Source organism: Epinephelus lanceolatus, chromosome 1 (assembly GCF_041903045.1).
Source record: "Epinephelus lanceolatus isolate andai-2023 chromosome 1, ASM4190304v1, whole genome shotgun sequence".
In the NCBI taxonomy this organism is placed as follows: Eukaryota; Metazoa; Chordata; class Actinopteri; order Perciformes; family Serranidae; genus Epinephelus; species Epinephelus lanceolatus.
Window position 1 is genome coordinate 20,865,520 of NC_135734.1, and position 22,076 is coordinate 20,887,595.

A 22,076-nucleotide genomic window follows, 5' to 3' on the forward strand; every position below is an offset into this window, starting at 1 on the left:
AAGCAGTCACTGGATTTGTCAAAACCTGCAGGCCAAAAGATCTTTGTTGTTTGTTTGTCTGTGGCTTGTGTGGAGCCATCACGCCTGTCTGTCTGCGGTCTGCTTGGTCCGAGATGAGCCCTGTGGTGTGGGAAAACCCCAGGGCAGAGGATTAGATGGGAGAAAAGGGGATTTGCTGGTTAAAAGCTGACCTCTGACATGCATACAACAGCCTTTTGATTCAACAGATCAGCTCATTCTGCTTTCTGCCTCTGGACTTTGCAGTCACGCTGTCACTTAACCAAAGTCACATTCATTGTCATGGCCTGGGCAGGATAACACGGGGTTTATATACGGGGTCTGTTATGTGACCGACAGGATGGTTGACGAGACAGCCTGGGACGCTGCCGAGAGCACAGAGAGTGTGATCACACATTACTGGCGTTCCATCAGCCCCTGAGACTAATGTGTGATACAGCCACGCTGCTGATGTGAATCATCCTGTGATAAACTGGACCAAGTCAAAGGTGAAACTGAAGGCTCCCATTTTGATTATATTTCCAGGTGCACATGTAGTTTTTCCAACTCTAACCTACCACGCCATACATGCTTCCAGGGTTGGGTATCACAATCATAGTCAAAGCTAATTTGAGCTTTTTCAACTTCAAATTCAAGAATTGCTACAGTCTGTCTGCTAGCCATAACTACAAGAGTATCAGGTTGGGAAATAAATCACAGAGGGGGTTTACAATGGAACGATACCTTGCTGGTGAGTTACTCTGCTCTCTGGTTTCACAAGATTTTCAGACTTAACAAATGGAAGGCATACCTCCACAGCTCGAGCACTCTGGGGCTGCACTACTCGGCGAAGAATGAATCAGGGACATTTCTCTACACACTATATCTAAGTATTGCACTCCACAAACGTCTGGTTTTGATTCTTTCGACGCATGTGTCTGTTTTATGTTTCAGAGGGGGAAGTCAATCAAATGTCACTGGCAGAAATGCAAACTATGTGGTATCTATTAAAGCACGAGACTTTCCTGTTGACTGGAGCATCTATTTGAGTGAAGCCAAAAATAAATCAACAATCAAACCGAAACAAATGAGCACTCCGTTTGGAACTTATAACTTCAAAATAAGGAAGATAAGCGTGACAAATCGAGGTTATGATTTGGATACTGTGATTTGTTTGGGCTTGCCGCATCCGAACGCTGATATTCTGATGCTCAACTTAATTAAATTTGACACTTTTCATCAGAAAGAAAGGCCTGCAGTGTTTCCCAGAATTGTATTCTTAGTAGGGGTCAAAAAGCTTTTCAAACAACTTTCAGATCATGGAACACAACATGTCATTGAACCACAGCCAATAAAAACCTCAAAAACAATGTTAATTCTCTTTGGGTATCAGCTCTGCCCACACAGGCCTTAGCTTCTCTGTATTACTGACCACAAGGAGAGAGAAAAACACTCAGCTAAGTCTTACGTCAAGTGAGCAACAACAACCTCTTTGTTTCTCAGTTCTCTCTTTCTCTCTTGCGTGTGTTCACTCTGTCTATCCTTATTTGTTCTGCTACTATTGTCATACTGATAATGCAGTACTTGTCTGGCCTGTTGTCAAGGCAGCAGCAAACTTACAGCACACTCATCGTCTTGGCAACCAATCAACCTGTACAAATAAACTTGGCCAGATGAGTGATAAAGAAAGAGAGAATAGCAGAGCTTTAAGTAGTTAAGCTGAAGCAACAGAGACATTATTTTGCACAATGAGGGCGATGATGGCTTCAATCTGAGGTAACTCTGTCAGGTGTCTGCATTACTGGCTCCCATTTCCATCCATCTTAATCCAAAATGACTCAATGTCTGTGCCCACGCTGTCTCTATGCAGCACGCAGGCCTTAAAAGTACATGTCATGGTACTTCACATCCTCCTGTCTGGACTGGCTGCTGCATGCACCTTGAAAACGTGCTTTGTGTGGTTGAATTCAGCCTTCGTCACATTATGTTATCTATCCATCTGTTTCTTCGATCTGAACTGTACATTAGCAGAGACATACAGCCTTCGAAAATTAACTTTCAAAATGGAATATGCAGAAACTGGAGCTGGACCGATAAATCGTCCGAGCTGATATATTGGGTTATAGCTTAGTGCAGGTAGGCCAAGAAGAAAAAATAAATTGCTGTACAGAAATGCCAAAGATATGTAAGAGGGAGTTAAGGTGTCATTCCTGCATTGTTTGTCCACCAGACAAAACTAAACAGTACAGTCTATCTGTAAATGCTAGTGACTCAATGAGATTTTTCTAGGGCACAGTGGTGCTTTGAGATAAATGCTAATTATATGAATTTATATGAATGATAATGACATGAATGAGCACAGTAAAAAAGACATGCTGATGTTTATCAGGTATAATATTTACCATGTTTGGCATCTAGGTTTAGCGTGTTAGCATGCTAACAAAAGTTTTCAACAAAGATAGATTTTTACGTGATGATGATGCCACATGAAAGGCTGAGGTATCACCAAATAAATTACAATTTGTCCTTCAGGAAGGGATAAATATTGGTTCCATGTCAATTCATCAAAAAGATATTTCGCTCAAAATTTAAAATGTCAACCTCATGGTAGTGCTAGAGGAAAAAAGGAAGGGATCACCAAAGTAAGTGGGATTCATCCTCTGGGGAATATGAATGCCTGTTACAAATTTTGTGCCAGTCCATGTGTTGGATATTAAGATATTTAAATGGTGGTGGGCCTACATCATAACGCAAGATTTTAAAAACTCCCACAAGACTTCATGTTTTTTTTTCATTTTTATTTAACCAGGTGAAGTCCTATTGAGATTAAAAATCTCTTTTGCGAGGGAGACCTGGCCAAGACAGGCAGCAACAATAAAAAATAAAAGCAGTTCCAGACAGAACAACAAAAACAACAATACAGGGAATTAAACATAAAAACAATCTCAAGAATACACATCATCAAGCATTTATGCATCAGTGTAAGGATTCAGACTCTATTTCTTTCATTTTAGATTTAAAAGCAGTCAAAGTAATAAGATTATGAAGTTTTAACACATTCTGCAGTGTGTTCCATGATGAAGGAGCAGAATGCTTGAAAGCCCTTTCACCATGATTCGTGCGTGCAAATGGCACATTAAGCAGGAAGAGGTCTGGTCTCGAGAGCACAAAAAGTATGTTCATGTTTCAACTGAAAATTTCAACCCAAAACGTCTTTCCTGAACCCTAACCAAGTTCTTTTTGTGCTTTAACCTAACCAGACCTTAACCAAAGCGATATCACACCAAGACAAGAATATTCTAAAGTGACTTGCTCAAGTTTTGCAAATCTAGGTTTACCATCTAGCCTTTACAAAAAGTCAGGGGATCGCCAAGTTCACAGAAAACCCAACAAGCAGTGACGAAGTGAGGGACACGGTGAGCTGCAATGCAGTGGCTATGGAAAGCTGCGGTGGCTGCTCCAATCTACAGCCATTCAGTTCTGCAGTGAAGTGCAGCCAAACTAAGAGTTGGATATAGTTTAACTTTTAGCAGCAAATTGCAGCCGGAGAATATCTACAGCCAATCAGTAAACAGAGTCTTGTGACTCCTGTGACATGTTGGAACTAAATTCTTCCCTCCTGAAACACATGAACACATCTCCCGGATGCAGTAAAATGTAATTTTGTGGCAAGCTGCACCTTGCCACTGCCATCCAATAGATGTTGAGATATTTCTCTTGATCAACCGACAGGCTGACACTGTCATCCCTGGAGCCATGAGTGGCAAAAAAACGTTGAATATTTTACAAACAGGTTTTTCTATACTCTCAAATATTGATATTGGTCATGGCCTCAAAAATCCAGTATCTGTTGGGCTGTAGCAAAAGCCACAATCGATTATAACTGCAGCCTATATATTCCAAATGTTCATGAATTGTTTCAGATGAACACTCCAACATAACACAGAACAACCATAATCATGACTGTAGTCTCCCTGTTTTCTCCCTGGTTTGTGTGTGTGCTGACCCTAACGTCTCAGTGAAGCAGTGTGTTACTTCAGGCCTCTATCAGAGGAAGCTGGCCATGCTTCAGAGCCTTTTTTCATCTCCTGCTTCCTGCCCCCCTCCATCTCTCTGCACCCAGATCGGTTGATAGATACCTGTACAGCTTGGCACTGAGAGCCAGCCTACTCTCTCATCCATGAGCTACAGCCTTCACTTAAGAGGCTCTCTGCTATTAATACTTACATAGACACACACACACACACACATACACACAGACGCATGGTTCGGAGAAAAAAACTACACAACAGAGACAAAGTGTTAGTGAACCAGCTGAACATAAGCAGGAACAGCATCACAGCTCATCCAGCCTATTAGATTCAGCTTTGACTCATGCAGAGCTGTGAGCAGAACTAAGACGACACCTCGCCCACTCCTCAGATGACGACAAATCACAAACAGAGACAGACAGACAGGGGGAGGAAGGCGGAGAGAGAGATGGAGAGAGATGGAGGTTAAGAGGAAGGGTCAAAGCTGTGATGATGTGTGACGATAGATTAAAGAGTTTATTTGGTAAAAAAGACAACCAAGTGCAGTTTAGCAAACAGACACACACTTTACAATTTGTTTTCCAGCTAACACATCTGGTCTTGCGGTATAAAAATGCTCCATCAATACAGCAAATAAGCCTTGTGTTTTCTCCTCAGTGCAGTTTGATGGAGTGGCTGTCTGGACCCTTTCTTCAATATTAGACAGAAACAGTCAATTCTCTCAGGTCAATATGCCACTTAGGCCGACCAATAATCAGTGGGCTTGCCAAATCAATAAACCAATCAAATAATTTAACACTGCAGAGTCATCAAGCTCCTCTTTTGCAGTTTGGACAAATGAGGCTTTGAGTTCCACTGGGATTTTGGGTCTGTAATGAAAATAGGACAAGTCATTAAAGTAATGGGGAAGTCAAAGAGAACCTGTCAGCATGTCTCTTACTTATGAGGTTAACCTAAAAAGCAAAGTAATGATCTCTGTCCAGTTTCATACAGTAGCTCTGAACATCTGTTATCATTCATTTATTCACTCTTGGTCATTTTGACCATCACATACTCCAGCCTATTCATGAACCAATGAAACAAGGTCGATGGGATAACACTACTTTGCTGCTGTACAATGCTGACCTCTGTTGGCTGCTACAATCTGAAACATAAAACAGGGCACTCTTCTAACAAAATAACCACCACTGAGGAAGTCTTCCAAACACATGAAATCCATCTAGGACTGTGTGCTCAAACCTTGTCACTGGTACGGCTCTGATCAAGGATTTTTTTTTACTTTACACACACCACTACCCCCCCGGATGGGAACAGGTGGCTGGACAGAGAGAAAAGGGAGGGGGATAAAACAAGAGGAGGAGAGAATCAAAGAGGTCTTTGAAGTGGTGCAGTGCTTAAACCACGCTGCACTGGGCTGGCAGTCTTTAAACGGGATAGATGAGGAGGTGCACGGGTGGATGGATGCAGGGAGGAAGACAGAGGGGGCCGCAGGGATGTAGGGTTAGTGAGGCAGCGATACAGAGGGTATGTCAGAATCAGATGAGCGAGCACAGCTCAGAGAAAACAATAGAGACATTGGGGAAATTTTAAAAGACCTAAGTAACACTGGTGTAAAAAGGGAAAGTATGGGAAGACAGAACATAATAGCAAGAAATATTTCCTTTTTCTGTCACTCTTTTATTTTTCTATCAATCCGATTTTCCCCTTACCCATCCATCTATTGCTGGATTGATTTGTGTAAACAAATTAACAAGTAATCAATTGTTAAGGTCATTTATTGAACAAAAATCCAAAGACTTGCTAAGTCCAGTTTTTAAAATGCTATCTCTGGTTTTTAGCCACGCTAGCGGCATGTCTCTAGTCCATCAGTTGGCCAATCAACCACTTTGGTCAAGACTGAAATATCTTAACAACCACTGAATGGATTGCCATTAAAAACACAATCATGGTTCCCAGAAGATGAATCCTAATGACTTTGCTGAGTCCCACACTTTTGAGGTTGAACTGATGGATTGCTGTGGAATTTGCTTAAGTAAATAGACCTGCGCCTTTCGAGTCATCCAACCATGCAAAGCACTTTAACACTACATGTCACATTCACTCTTTCATGTGCACATTCACACACCTGCTACTTAGGTTTTTTAAACGTACTCACACTACACTGGAACTGCAATCTGGAGCAATTTGGGATTCAGTATCTTGCCCAAGGATACTTTGATGTGCAGACTAGAGGAGTCGGGGATCAAACCACTCATCTTGCAATTGGTGGACAACCTGCTCTACCTCCTGAGCCACAGCTGCCCCCTAAAGATATTCAAGGTCCCCAGAGGATAAATTCTAACTTTGCCTCTGGTTCCCTTTTTCCTAAGCTCCAATAATTTCTCAGCATCTATCGACTGACATCAAATTTTGTACAGACATTCAAGGTTCCCAGATGATGTATTCTAACAAATTTTGTGATTCCCTGACTTTTCCTCTGGCACCACCAGCAGGTTGACTTTTTTAGTTTTCACTGAATTATCCTAGCAACTATTGTATGGATTGTCATGACATTTGGTACCTACATTCGTGGTCCCCAGAGGACGATTCAATATGTAAAAGTTTTGATACTCTGACCTTTCATCAAGCACCATCACCAGGTCAAATCCTCCAATACTTTGTGACTAATACTGGCTGACCTAATGTTAACATGCTCAAAGCACTGCTGTGCAGAGCTGCTAGCATGGTTATAAAATGGAATCTATTGGAATCTATTTGGATTTTTGGACAGTCAGCTTTTTTTCAAAATTTTATAGATTTAATTTTTAATCACAAATCAAGATAATTATTAGTTGCAGCCCTACATCTGTCTCCTCCAACTCTATACCATTGCTATTGCTATTGTGTGCCACCACACAAGCAGGGCTTGATTTGAGAGAGACTTTAATGATTCCAAGGAGAATCTATTCCACTAAGTGTTTTCAAGCTACCCAGGAGTTGGTGTGTACTGTAGCTATTAAGACTGCTGAGAGCTTGTGCATCTAGTGGGAGAGCATAGAGAGAGCTTACACAACAGGATGTGGATGCGAACTCTGAGCAGGTGTGTGCTTGAGTGTGTTTGTGCGTGTGTTCTAACATAAATTGAAAAGGGGCCAGCGATAATGTGCTTCACACCATTCTTAGTCACTCTGTGTTTATGTGGGTGATGGAAAAAGCAACGGTAGATTGATGGTGTGTTAGAACTGCTTGCACCAAATGCTTTAAGCACAACGCAGTAAATGAACACCTGAACTACCACAACAATAAATGGATGATGTGCTTTTGTTCAAAGAGTGCAGCTTTAGCGAGCAATGATATCAGTTAGCTGAAGTCAAAAGCTGAACATTCCACCAGCCAAAGTGCATGAAGTAACTAACAGGAGAAACGATCAGGATGACATGAATGAACTCTCTACCGGGGTGGGCGGGTTGGAATTGTAGGCCTGAGCACAGTAAATGCTAACTTGCTGCGCATATGACAGCAATGAGCCTGCCTCCCTTTATTTCCAGTGACAGTTCAAAGGAAGCTTAGCACGCTAAGCCTTCATTAAGGCATGGATCAGCACCAGGGCAAAAATCTGGGTGAATTAACATCGCTGGCGCACAGGCCGGGGAGAATCACAGAGGTTTGCTAATGTGAGAAGAATGAAAACTAGCTGCGAGCGGTACAAGGCTACAACCATGTTGTGTTAATTTAGAGCAACTGCATCACAGTTGTGCAAAACAGTGTTTAAATTCAGAGTTTTTACATCTAATTTTACTCATATGTTAATCATTTGCTGCATTTATGACTTCAATGTTCTTTTTCTCTCTCTGACAGTAGTTTTATTTTCCTTCTGTTTCAAAAAGAACACTACTTTTTACACTGTGGGATTTACATATGAAACACTTGCATCTTAATCCCTTCATTCAGTCATCCAAGCTCTGAACTCTCATTCCCAGATAGTATCTGACTCCTCCATCACAGATGCCACTCATCCATGCACAATGACTGACATGTGAAGAAGTTAGTCAAGCATGAAAAAAAACATCACTTAACGCTGATACTGACCTGCATACATACTTTTATTTGCACCTGTTCATTTCTGAGTGCAAGTCTGAATGGCTTTATGCATGAGCTGACGTGAGAGCGTATTATGCTTGAAATGCACACATCCACAAACACATACCATCTTCTTTGAGGGACTAAGAGGACTTTTCTGATGCCTATCAGTCTTAATCCAAATGCATGAGCACCTGTTAGAGATGACCTTGATAAGAGAAGCAGAGAGAATACTGGAGCTGTGGATCTGAGTAAAGCTGCTGGCTTTATTGCAGAAGCTGCCAGAAAACATTACAGAGACTTACACAGCTGTGCTATACAATAAAGCTCCACTAAGACTACATGAAAGAGAATATGTTGGGTTTGATTAGATAACAGTGAATTATTCAAAACTGCTGAAGTACAGCAATGAACTTTGTGCAGAACAAGACGATACTGTATTTAGGTTTTTTAAGATTATAGATTATGGATCATAATGTTGATGCTTATTTTTGTATTGTGCCTGCTTTCTAAGCCTAAGAGTAGTCAAATAATGTGGTGGCTCAGTATTATGGTTTATCGTTACATATCTTTCTGTTGAAAAACGCAATCATCAGCCTTGTTGCCACCACAGAAATGAACAAAAGGATGACTTTATAGAAGACACTTTTATGCCAATGCACCATTTATTTATTTACTTGCTTTCTTGACATGTCTCCTTTTTCTCTTAACTCCTTACTGATTGTTTGTGCTTACCAACTAAGACTCACCCACCCCACCAAAAATTTAATCAGATTAAAATTAAATTCCCTGTCTCTTCTGCAACAGATTTCATCTTGGACCTGGGGAGTGACCTTGTTACAAACAAGTGGCTACTGGAGTTCAGTGTGTCTGAGTTGGACATGTTTGCCTCCTGCTGGTCAGTTTTGTGTCCTTCACCACCAGAGAGGAAAACAACTCAGGACAGAGCAATAGAGCTTCCTCAAAACAGCTTGGGAGAGCAACTCATTCTCACTTCATGTGTCACACCAGGACTTAATTTGATGTTTTGAAAGTTTTTTTCAAAAATGTAAATCAATGCCAAATCAGTCGTGGAGAGAAAGGCATTTTAATGGAGGATTGCTAGTAAGATAAACAGAACATTTTTCATTTCACATTAAAATAAAAGCTCTGGAAATATTTGGGATAAACGGGAAATATCAAACCTCCTCTCTTCAACACTATTTATAAATCTGGTATCTACAAATAAATCATCTACAAACAAAATAAGATGTGATACAAACTATAATACTGGGGTATAGGACAACAGGCAAATATACAGACAATCAAACTAAGACTAGAATTTCTACCTCGCAGTTGTTTGCCTCTGCTCACTAGTCAAGTTGAAGTTACAGTTTACATCCATGTCTGTAAAAACATGGATGTTTCACACATGTCTTCAAAATGGAGCACAGAAGATCTAACTGGCACAGCTTCAAGCAGGTCACCCAAGATCAGTGCCACCAATTCAGTATCAACTGTTATGATTTGGATATAAAATGTCTTTACTTCCATCATTTTGTTCTATCAGACCTTTCTGTGAAATGTAGTCATAATAAGAGCATGAATTTTTGATTTTTGGCCAAAAATACTTTTGTAAGGTCACAGCGACCTTGACCTCATCAGTTCATATTTAGTCCAAGTGGACATTTGTGCCAAATTTGAGGAAATCCCCTCAAGGCATCCTTGAGGTATCACATTCACAAGAATGAGATGGAAGAGGTCACAGTGACCTTCACCTTTGACTTTCGACCACCAAATTCTTATTAGGTCATGTTTAGTCCAAGTGGACATTTGTGCCAAATTCAAAGTAATCCCCTCAGGGCATTCTTGAGATATTGCATTCACAAGAATGAAACAAGCGCAAAGTCAGTGTCCTTGACCTTTTACCTTTGACCACCAAAAACTAATCAGTTCATTGTTGAGTCCCAGTGGACAGTTGTGCCAAATTTGAAAACAAAAAAACAAAAAAAAGGAATCCCTCAAGGTAGTCTTGAGATATCGTATTCAATTCAAGAGATGGACGGACAACCTGAAATCATAACACCTCCAGTCACAGCTAACGCCGACACAGAGGCATAAAATAATATAACTGCCACAGTCTAAATGGCAGGAATAATTATAATGCCAGCTGACACACTGACCTTTGAATAGCTCAGTTTGAATTAAGTTTGCAACTGTATGAGATTTTCACAGGTAACTGTCTCAGGAATGTACTTGGTATTACACAATTATAATAATTATTATTATTATTCCATACCACTGTAAAGCCTAAAAACAGGTGTACCACTGCAACCCTGCCCTGAATGTAAAGAAAGAGGGGCCACAGTGGTGAGCATGCAGTCACTATGTCTGTAGTGAGGTGGGAAAATGGCCCTCACTTAGGCGTCTCTATTACCTCATGTGGTGCTGTTGTTCAGGGACAACACAAGGACGACAGTTTCTTCCACAGGCAAAAGAAAACGGAACTATATTCTACTGACTGCACAACAATACTGGATTCTTTTAGTTTCACATGCAGCTTGAATAAAAAATGAAAATACACATGGTTTCACCTAAACAACTCATTGAATACTAATAATACAGGAGCTACAGAAAGTTACAAAAGCAATTACAAGCATATAGAGCACAAGAGCAACCCAACACCTCGCAGGATCTCCTGTTACATGTCATGAACCCATCTGGTGGATGAGATGACTCTATCTACTGTTATGCCTTAAAGCTCTCTGCTGACACATCCAAATTTGTTTTAGACATGAGGTCGAAAGCCTCAAACATGTATGCTCTCTGTGTCTCCAGCTCTGGCATCTGCTCCAGAGGTGTCATATGTGTGTAATTACAAGCTACATCTAAACCAGATGAGGGGGATCATTTCCTCTCGTGATAGGGTCGACAAACACTCAGCCAGCCAACATAACAGCCAACACAATGCCGCTCCATCGCAGCAAATCAAACAGAAGAGGCGTAAACTGCTCTGCCTGGAAAAGCAATAAATTGTGTTGTTATCGGTGCTTGAGGATACATTCATGAATTCTAATAAAATGATATCACAGAATCACAGCGTACTGTCCTGCCCAGAGTAGTGAAACACTGTGTGCATTCACAATGGCAAATCAGACAATATCTCAGGATGGTGTGCTTGCTTATAACAACTGTTTCATTACCTGTGCTTATTATTAAAATCCCAGGCAATCTTAACCACGGGGAGAGAGGAAATGAGGAATACTACTGGAATTCAGCCGCGGTGCCTTCTGTGGCTTTGACCTCTGTGTGTGTTTTTGTGTCACATCAGACAAGCTCTTGAATTTTTATGCCGGGATTTCATTGGAATTCAGCAGCTGACCGACAGGCCCCTCAGGACCTCAGCCGGCTGCATGCGTAGACCATCTTTGTCTCTGTGACTGCCATGCTTAATCTCCACAAAGTCCGAACCATTACAGTAAAATCAAATGCTGACTTTTGTGTATTTACCTCAGTGTTGTGTGGGGTGATTCAGACAGAATAAGATGGAGGTAAAACAAGGTGAAATGGCAAACAGGAAGAAACAGCAGCAGAGAGAAGACCAACAGAGTGAGAGGGGAAAGATGGAAAGCGACAAGTTGAGCCCAACCCTGTCTGAGAACCCAAAGGTCAAACTATGATTTATATCAGGGCTCCACAGCTCCCTGGGTTTGCATTATCTGTGAGCATCACTCATACATCACATGACCCTACAATCCCGTCAAAATATAACCCCTTTCAAAACGAATCTCCTCCAAATGACAAAGACAAAACGCACCCTTTACACAATAAAAAGGCCCATCTTAACAAGCCATTTGCCTCCTGACCCGTACGAGCGCAATCACAGATGTTGCTGCTGCTTTCCGCTCCAAAACAAGCCCAGGGAGGGAGAGAAGACAGCAGGGTAGGGAGTGTTTTCTGGAAGAGATCAAGCAAGGATGCTTACCATCCCCATGCAAACACACAGTCACAGCTTTAGTGATAAATCTGCTAAGTTTCTATTGTGTAGCACCGACCACCAATGGATTCTTCTTTTCTCTCCCCCTCCCCTCACCTCATACTGAGTCTTCTTCTCCTCTGCCGAAACAGCCTTTCATATGCCCGGGCGCCCTGACAGTTTTATTTGCCAGGCCATCTTGTTAACACAGTGAATAGAGGGGCCTGCTTGTGTTATGCAGATCAGACTGGGTTACCGAGGGGACAGACGTCAGCAAGCCATTCAGGGCTGGGTTAAAACTCAACCTCAGCCCCTCTTGTTCTGCTGCAGCCTTCCTCTTTTCTCCTCCTCTTCTAAGCCCCCCCCACTGCTGCTTTTAGACAGCTACAGTTACAGCTAAGGCCCTTCTGCATACAAGGATGGGCTTTGTCGAGTGACAGTCAGCTCTAGAAACCTGAACTTAACTTGCTGCTCTAAATGAAGTTTTACGTCAGGCTGCTGACCGGAGGAAATAAAGGAATAGCAAATGGTAAGATCTCATGGCATAAATCCTCATTTGTAGTCTGATTGGTGTCTGAGCTGACCTAACCCTACCATCAGGTCAAGTGTAACCTTTTAAGCGCACATTACACGCAGCTCTAAAACACACCGGCATCATGCAGAGGAGGGTCATGTGATCGGGCTGATCAGGTAGCACATTTACACTCAGGGCACATGCTAATAAGCCTGGTAATGAGTCTCATTAGCACAAGGAAAATCAATCGAGCCAAAGGCAGGCATTAATAATTCACGAAGGAGCATGTTGTGCAAAGAAAATCTACTCCTATGCCCAACTAGCCCAGAGCAGCCCACTCAGCTTACTGGGTTACACAGGCACACTGACACACAAGCAGGCAGGTAACTGAAGCTCTTCTTTCATTTGTCCACTTTTTTTTTTTTTTACCCACATTGGGTGAGCAGGGCAGTCAGGGTGTCATTTTCCATGGCAACTTCCGCCACCTTATCCAGAGAGATCTCAGAGGATGGTATCCTGAATCTTCTACCAAGCCTTTCAACATGCACCTCCACATCCTCCAGATCCAGGAGCTTGCGTCTGTCATTGTAAAGAAGCAGCAGCTCTTTAGAAAACTTCCATCACAAATAATGAGACTGAGCGCTGTGCAGAGAATCCTCATTGCAGCCACTAGGAAAGAACTTTTTGTACTTTAAAGTTTGCAGACACAGGCCACTGCGTTTTACATTCACATTTGAGTCAAATAACATCTACAGCAAATTTTTGAGGGTAATGTTTTGGTAGGCCTGGGTGATTTTAAATACCCAGCACTAGACTGGCTCCTCTCTTGACTCCGACTGGTAAATGCCTCAACACACTCAGTCAACTTACTATAAAAGAGCAGGCCGAAACACCCCCGGGAGTTTAGCTCAGTGGAAACATCTCATACAAAGGCAGTACGGGAGAGGAGGAGAAGAAGGAGAAGAAAGGAAAGGGAGGAAAAACAGTGCTTGTACTGTATATTCATCTATTGAATATTTAGAGAATCATCAATATTTCAGTGAATTTTGAGACAAACACATGTTGAAAGTGTGGTGAACGGTGGGGTTGTGCGGTGGAGCACAGTAACTTCAGTTAAAATTCATTCTCTGTGAACAACAAACAACACGTCTGGCAACACGCGTGAATTATATGTCAAAGAAATGGTGGAAAACTGGTGTGAAAAGACCCACTTGCAAGAGCTTGATACAGATTTCATTATGCACATGAACTCGGTTAATCAAATTTAAGCGCCATGCAGTGATGGTTGCTTTACAACAGAGGCTCTCAAGGGTTGGGAGACTCCAAGGGGTCCCATTATTTTTCACTTTGTTTTTATAATTTGCATTAAATACTTTTACCCATACTTGCCAACCTTGAGACCTCAAAGATAGGGAGGAAGGGGTATGGGCATCATCCCTCAGAAAACATTGAGTTTTACAGACTGTTATCTGCACTCTGGTGACAGAATGAATATAACAAAATAATAAGTATTAAAACAGCATTTTTATGTTAAATACTTTTATTTTTTAAGCTTTTGGTTCATGCCCCTGGTACCCCAGCACAGTACCAGGAGGAGGGAGGGAGGCCCACACCCTGGCGCACGCACCCCTGGGTCCTGGGTGCCTAAGGTGGAACGAGCGCCTCACAGTCTCTGGAAGACACTTTTCAACGACACAATTCAACACAATTCAACCTTGGTCAAACAGCTAAAAACTCATGTCCACACCAATGCCATAGCCTGTAATAAGATGACAAATTAGGCTACTTGTTGGAGGTCACATTGGGAACCACTGCTTTACCTCCATGTACATCAGCAGCTGGTGCTCTTAAAATTTACCAGCTGCAACATTATTCTTGCCAGCCGTAATCATAATGTGGCTAAATTGTGGTCTGGGTAGCTAAAAAATAAGAGTTTCAACACCTGGATGACAAATGTTAAAACAGGCCTCACAATAGGCAACCCTGCAGCCATGCTAGCAGCTTTATGAGGCTTCTTAGGCACAGCAGTGAGCTAAATGCTAATGCTAGCATAGAAACATGACAATGCTAACATGCTAATATTTATGATGTTTACCATATTCACCATTTTAGTTCAGTGTGTTAGCATGCTAACAATTGCTAAACACAGAGTACAGCTGAGCCCAGCGGAGATACAGGTTATGCAGGTACTAAGTCCTGAACCAGTATTGGACAAATTAAAATTTTGACTTAATAATGACACTAGATAAAAAGTTAAGGGATAACCAACATTAAAATAATTCACCCGGGAAAACATGACTGTCTACGACAAATTTTAATGCCAATCTACCCAATAGTTTTCACTCAAAACAACACGTCGACTTCATAGTGATGCTTATAGTCATTAGGATGCATCCTCTTGGATATCTGCATCAAACGTTCTAACAGTCCATTCAACAGTTGTCAAGACAGACAAACATCGCAATCCATAAAGCCACACCGCTAGCATGGCAAAAAAAGATGCAGTTGATTTGGTGACTGCCATTTCCCCCAGTGTTGAAGGACACAAGATAAAACATACCTTGTGGGGTGGATGTGAGTTTGAGAATACCATAACAACTCTTAATATTTAGGCTGCATCAGGAAACCAAATCCATTCGAAGCTGTTGTTTTGCTTAAGTCAACTGAGCAACAGACAAACAACATGTGGTATGTGACCAGAGAACAGTATCTGCACACCTGCCTCTTTCACCTCCATATCTCTAACCTCGAGGGTCCACCACATTCAAACACACCATCACTACACTACCTTGCTAAATCAGCATGAAAACACATTTGTTTTTGCTTGAGAAAAAGAAAACAAAACAACAACAAAAAAACAACAGGAAATTCTTCAAGTTTTCTCCGCAGGAACAAAGACCTGTTGGAGCCATAAAACAGCCTTTAGCCTCGACACAGAAAGTCAGGCTCCTTAAGTCTGTGTCCACTGACAACGTTTTATCCCAGTTTGTCAGAGGGGAAAAAGTTGACTTTTTATTGTGGGACTGCAAAGACAGGCAATTAAGGGCTGCATTCTTGAGCTCACTGTTGCCCCTGTGATAGTTTACTTTACAGCAAAGATGGTCTTTACGGTTCAGACCCTCCCCTCCTATTGTGGATTCCCATTACAAGGGAAAATGCCTGATGAATCCATGGCTGCCGTGTTAACTTCGGATAAGCTGGCTCCAACCTGGCTGACCTCTCTTTTACTAAAACACTGTAGTTTTCTCCACTTTATTCTGTGCTTACGGAGGAAATTGGAGAAAATGGAGGTATTAAGAGTAATGCTGGTGTGTTACAGAATAAAGACATAAAAGTGGAAATTAAATTAAAACTGAATTAAACTATTGTGTTGTCTTCCTGCTGCTCAGTTTTGTGGATCTTATAATTTTGGACCTCTCCTCTCCAAATTATCCTGAGTGCTCCAAGTCAGGCAGCTTATTGTGTCCCACGATTACAATGTGGAATTTGTAAATCAGCACATAATGTGCCTTTAGGTTTTGTTGTTTCCACAAGATGAGCTTCAGCAGCCACTAAACAGAGAGCCACCAACATAGCTCAAATTTCCCTTAAGCCACTAATAGCATGACTTTGTTACGGAGCGATAAGTAGTTATAGGAATCAGCTGATACAGATAAACTAACAGTGTTCAGCACTCTCTTCATATATACAGTATATGATGCTATTTGTCCTGCATTCCTCAGACAGAGTTGCACATCAGTCACACTCTTTCACACACTAACCCGAACCACCTGTACTCCATAGCAGGATCACTTCTTATTACAATGTATGGTTTGTTTCAAAACATAAGTAAATGTATGTCCTCCTGGTTGTGACAGAGGGACTGTAGAGGCTGCAGGCTTGAATCCTTCCTGCTGCATGAATGGTCTCTACAGTAAAAACTATTATCTTAGAGCACACAGGAGCAGAACAATGGTTTCTTCACAGCAGTATGGGTGACTGATTCTATTCAAAGTACCTGAAAGGGTTCCTCAAGAGTGCAGGAGAAATACTGCCATTGCATGTCAATGTATATCATAAAACAGAATGGTTACCTTGCCAAATTGATGTTGGCTTTTTCAGCTGGTTATATGTATGTATCAGGTCATGATGTATTAATTCATTGCTGACTACAAATTCACATCTGCAAAAATGGTTTCATATTAATTACACTCCTGCTTTTGGCATGGAAACATCTGCACAACAGAAAGGAAGCCGACTGTGTGGACATCAATGTGAGTTTGGTGCATGGAGTAAAGCAACGCTGTTACCTCCATTTGTGCAGGGCAAAACCAGGACACTGCTCTCCACAGTTGACACAGGGCTGTCCTCTCTGAGGCTCATCTGCAGGGTTCAGCTTGGGAGAAACAGGAAGAGGAGATGATGGGTCATAGTTTGCACCAGCATTGTCCATTTAAACAACACTGCGTCTAAATGTCAGAATGTCAGGACTTCTTCCATGAGCTGCTTCACTAACTGTATCCACAATCTGTGACTACATTGTTTTCAAAGCACCACCACATACAGTATAATGTGATAATGTAACACATATTTTAAAGGGGAGGTTCAGCCCATAATAAAAAAAAATACATATTTTTCCTCTTATCTGTAGTGCTATTTATCACTTTAGATTGTTATGATGTGAGTTGCAGAGTGTTGGAGATATCAGCTGTAGAGATGTCTGCCTTCTTTCAAATAAAATGGAACTCGATGGCACTCAGCATGTGGTGTTCACAGTGCCAAAAAATGTATTTGAAAAACTCAACAGCAATGTCTCTTTCCAGAAATCATGACCCAGTTACTCAGCATAATCCACAGACCTTGTTGTGAGCAGTGTCATGTGGGAACTATTTCCTTTTTACCGAAGCACACCCGCCAAGTATCAGAAGGAAGTGTGCAACTATTGCTTGCTCACCTCACACCACTGAACTAGCTAAGCCAAGGAAGACGCTGTTAAGGTTTACATCTCGCACTGTCATGAGCATGGGCCTCTTGTGAGCGGATGCATCCTCCTGCATGGTGATATGTTTGGCGGATTTAATTATGTAGAAAGAAAATAGTTTTTACGTGAAACTGCTCACAGCAAGCTCTGTGGATTATCTTGTGTAACTGGGTCATGATTTCTGGAAAGAGACATTGCTGTTGAGTTTTTCCAAGGTTTTTTTTTTTATTTTATTTTATTTTGGGCACTTTGAGCACCACAAGCCAAGTGCAATATAGACCCTTTTAGGGCCGACGTCACAATGACGTCATTTCATTAACTGGAGGCAAAACACAACTTGCCACCACAGGGTTGTAGGCTACATAGGAGTCTTAAAATGTCACCTTGTTGTGTTATTGGGTGCTAGAATAGAAGTCATGGCTCAAAACTGACAGCGTTACGAATGTAAGAACGGTCCAGTTTGTGCCAGGGTATGCTCTGACACTCGGAATGAGTATTCCTGAATGCACCACTTGTATCATCTTCCTCCAGTGTCTAAAACAAGCCAAAAGAAGTCGTTAGCTAGCGCTGGTTAATGTCTGTGGAGAATTGTTTTGCCTCCAGCTATGCCCCACCCACCAAAAAATGTCATACTGTTTACTATGGGCGCATTCACACCAGGATAGTCTGGGGTACTCGGTTCGATTGGGCATGGAATACCGAAAAATTTCACACCTTCATTTTGTTCGGTTCACTTTCACACTGCACTTTTTAAAGTGGACCAAACCACCTGGACAGCTGCTTGTTTGGGGGCGGTATTGCCCGAAACGCTCACTGACGCTCTATGTCACCTCCTCTCTTTGGTTCACTTCCTGTCTTTGGTTCACTAGATAGTCCGTTTGCATTTCCCACTGTAGGCGAACCATACCAGGGTTCACTTGCAAGTGACCCGAGGCCCCCAGTTTTCAAGCGGACCAGGGTTCGCTCGTTTGGGCTGGACCAGACTTCAAATGAGCGTTCACACCACTCCAAATGAACCAAACTATCCGTGGAAGTGGATCAGGGTTCGTTTAAAACGGACCAAATGCGTCCTAACAGTGAAAGGGTCTATAGTTTAATCATATTTGAGAGAAGACAGACATCTCTACGGCTAATATCTCCAACACTTGGCAACTTGTGCCAAAATAATCCAGATGATAAATAGCACCACAAGAAATAAACAAAATGTATTTTTTCATTTTGGGGTGAACTGCCCCTTTAAATTGAGCTCTTCATATAGCCTGCATTAATTACAGTTCACAATAAGAAACTAATATATAAACACCTACAAGCAATAAACATTTTTGCTCTGAACACAACTCACTTCATGTCTCTATTGAAAAACTAAAGCCAGTGTTTGAAACAGAGATATCTTTCATCATGTTGCATGCTGTGTTGTTAATGAGGCTCGTGCCAGCCTTATCATCACACAGCAGATGTAAGCTGATGCCCTTAGCAACAGGACAGAGCAGAAACACAACAGGGAAAACTCCACATCAAACAAACACAACTCGCGTGCGTATTTATTAATTAGCGCGCAAAAGCGAGTCGATACGTGCGCCACATCAAACCTCTAACTTTGTTTTGCCTACATACCGATCTGCTGGAATCTCTCCTCTTATAGCTGCGGCTGAACATGACAGGCTGATCTCAGGACAGTGGAGGTACAGGCGGATACTGGTGGTGACAGAGGAAACTGGGAACCAGAGCTTATTTGTTCAAATGTCCTCACGACTTTTCCAAACGCACCGAGACCAGGCTGCAGTCCTATCCTATTTACCAGCTTCATTAATGAATGGAGCTGTTCCGGATTACAGCTCCACCCTTTTTCTCCCTCACAGCCAATGGAGGACTAGAAAAAATACTTTTGGAAAAAAAAAATGACAAACTGTAATTACACTTGGACAAAAACAGTGATGCAGTGGTTAAATGACGGTGTGGGCGAGTAATGACGTCCAGTCTGAGAAAATCTCAAGGCAAATAACAGACCCTGTAATCATTGAGGAAATAAATGTTTTCCGTCACACAGTCTGTCCTTATATAACCAGTTTCCTATTATTCGCTATAAATTGCCAGGCCAGGAGGTAAAAGCCAAAAGAGTCAGTTTGAAAGAGGTGAATGCATTCAGAAAATACTTTCACTTGTTGAGTCACAGTATAACAGAATGCAACCCTGACCCAGGGACAACACAGTATTCTTTCCTCCTGTTCCCACTTACAATGCATTCATGCCCATACTTTCCTTTTCTCTCTGAGCATCTCTTACTTCACATTTGTTCAGATTAATTCCTAACCTCTGTTCACTTCACAAGAAATGTCTGCCATCTGCCCCATGGGGCGATGTGTTTTTCTTCCTGGTGGTCTGACAGCGTTGTCTCTCTCCAGCAAGTGCCTACCATTCATCACCAGAGAAAAGGCTTCGGTGACACAGCCTCGGTGTGAGAGAGCTCTGACTCAGAGGCACTCTTATACCAAGATGTGCTAGACACACATTATGCTCAAGGCTCTGCTCTATAGCCCACCATATGCAGCCCCGTCAGCCTCTCTAAAGTGTAGGAATGCATGATAATGTGGGGTGGATGACATGCATTTGTGGATAGGTTTCTTTCTATTGGACACACCACCCATTTTCTTTTTAAGTGGAGTGGTACTAAGAGGTAGTGGTTTTTAAACTTTTTGTACCCAAGGCACACCAAAAGGCGAGCCAAAATCTCAAGGCACACCTGTATTTACATTCACCGGCCACTTTATCAGGTACACCTGTACATCTGCTCATTAAGGCAAATAGCTAATCAGCCAATCACGTGGCAGTAACTCAATGCATATAGGCAGGTAGACATGGTCAAGACGACCTGCTGAAGTTCAAACGTGGCATGATTGTTGACGGGCGTGTAGACTCACAAGTCAGTCTAGACACTTTGCTTAACTAAAGACTGATGACTTTCTCCCTGAGTTTGTGTTTAGATGGGCAGATACAGTTTCAGAGTTTAAAAAAACTCTCTACGTTGCAGAACCAATAGTAAATCCGCAGGGCGGTCCTTCGGTGGCTCGCTGAACTCTTGTGCTCGTAAACATAGTCCGGCTAGAAACACGTGCAGCGGTACAAAATGGCTCAAGTCGCTGTAAGTCCTTCATTTCCACAATCTTGTGGACTGAGCACACGTTTGATAAAACAGAGTTAAATCTCTCGGCATCCATTTTCAAGCTCTCTGTGTGTTTATGTCCTAGAAGACGAGAAAAGGGGGAGCGTGTCCTTTTCAAAAATGCAAGAGGTGTTGCTTTGTTGCCGGCCGTTTTCACGTGTGACTGTATATCTGTGCACAAAAGCCTCTATAATGTGTGATATGACTCTTATCACAACATAAATGTTTGTTTTTATCTACTAATATCAAATCACCATTGACAGCCAACCATTACACATGAAATATTTATTAAGAAAATTATTCAAGAATTCATTTTAAACTTCTAAAAATGACATCAAAGCACCAATAACACACCCATTTAAATGGGAAAGATAATGTGATGTGTCACGCACTTATAATTCCCTCGTGTGAACAGTGACAAATAGGTTTCCCATGAAGGTTTTTCAAATGAAATGAAATTAAATGAAATGAAATGAAATTAAATTAAATCAAATCAAGAGGGCGGCACGGTGGTGTGGTGGTTAGCACTCTCACCTCACAGCAAGAGGGTTGCCGGTTCGATCCTGGGCGTGGGAGCCCTTCTGTGCGGAGTTTGCATGTTCTCCCCGTGTCAGCGTGGGTTCTCTCCGGGCACTCCGGCTTCCTCCCACAGTCCAAAGACATGCAGATTGGGGACTAGGTTAATTGGTAACTCTAAATTGTCCATAGGTGTGAATGTGAGCGTGAATGGTTGTCTGTCTCTATGTGTCAGCCCTGTGATAGTCTGGCGACCTGTCCAGGGTGTCCCCTGCCTCTTGCCCGGTCAGCTGGGATAGGCTCCGGCCACCCCACGACCCTCAAGAGGATGAAACGGTTAGAAAATGAATGAAATTAAATCAAGTTAAAAAAATAATTTAATTTTTATTTAAAAAATTTCTTTACACATGACATACTGATACAGTCAATTAAAAATTCAACTTTTTGTATAGGCCCAGTTGAATATTTCAATAATAATGTGTGGTTAGCACTAAATCTCACAGCACACCCTGATTAGCATCACGGCACACCATCTCAGAAACACTACTATAGACAACCCAGGCCTCTAATGCACTTTCCTGCTTTAATGTGAAAGGGTGAAGCTTCTGAGTAACCAAAAGAGTGTGAATTGTGCTGAGTGAGTCCTAAGAATAATCACAAATCAAACCACAAGTCACATTTATATAAATCCATACACAGCATGTCATGTGGTGAAATTTCTTGTGCCTGTAGCTCCAGAAAGCATTTAGAAAAGTAAATAATAAAACAGTCCACTGTAAAATAAAATATTTTACAAAAGAAACAATAAAACAATATAACAGTGCGTTTCAGAGAAATGAAACAGTGGACACATATGTACCTCTTCAGCTAAGACAGACAGTGTT

At 41.8% G+C, this 22,076-nt stretch overlaps 1 protein-coding gene across 2 annotated transcripts in view; it reads right to left on the minus strand.

Annotated features, from left to right (window-relative positions):
* prickle2b (prickle homolog 2b) overlaps positions 1-21,551 on the minus strand; it is a 116,612-nt gene extending 95,061 nt beyond the window's left edge. The window contains exons 1-2 of one of the 2 annotated variants that reach the window (XM_078167249.1): positions 21,211-21,551; positions 16,846-16,931 (exon numbers count right to left, since the gene is read on the minus strand). In XM_078167249.1, the coding sequence (XP_078023375.1) occupies positions 16,846-16,931; positions 21,211-21,339 (215 nt within the window). In that variant the 5' untranslated portion in view covers positions 21,340-21,551. Of the gene's footprint in view, positions 1-16,845; positions 16,932-19,130; positions 19,282-21,210 lie in introns of those variants that run through there. The other variant, XM_033625552.2, reaches the window with a different exon arrangement.
* Positions 21,552-22,076: the final 525 nt, after the last annotated feature.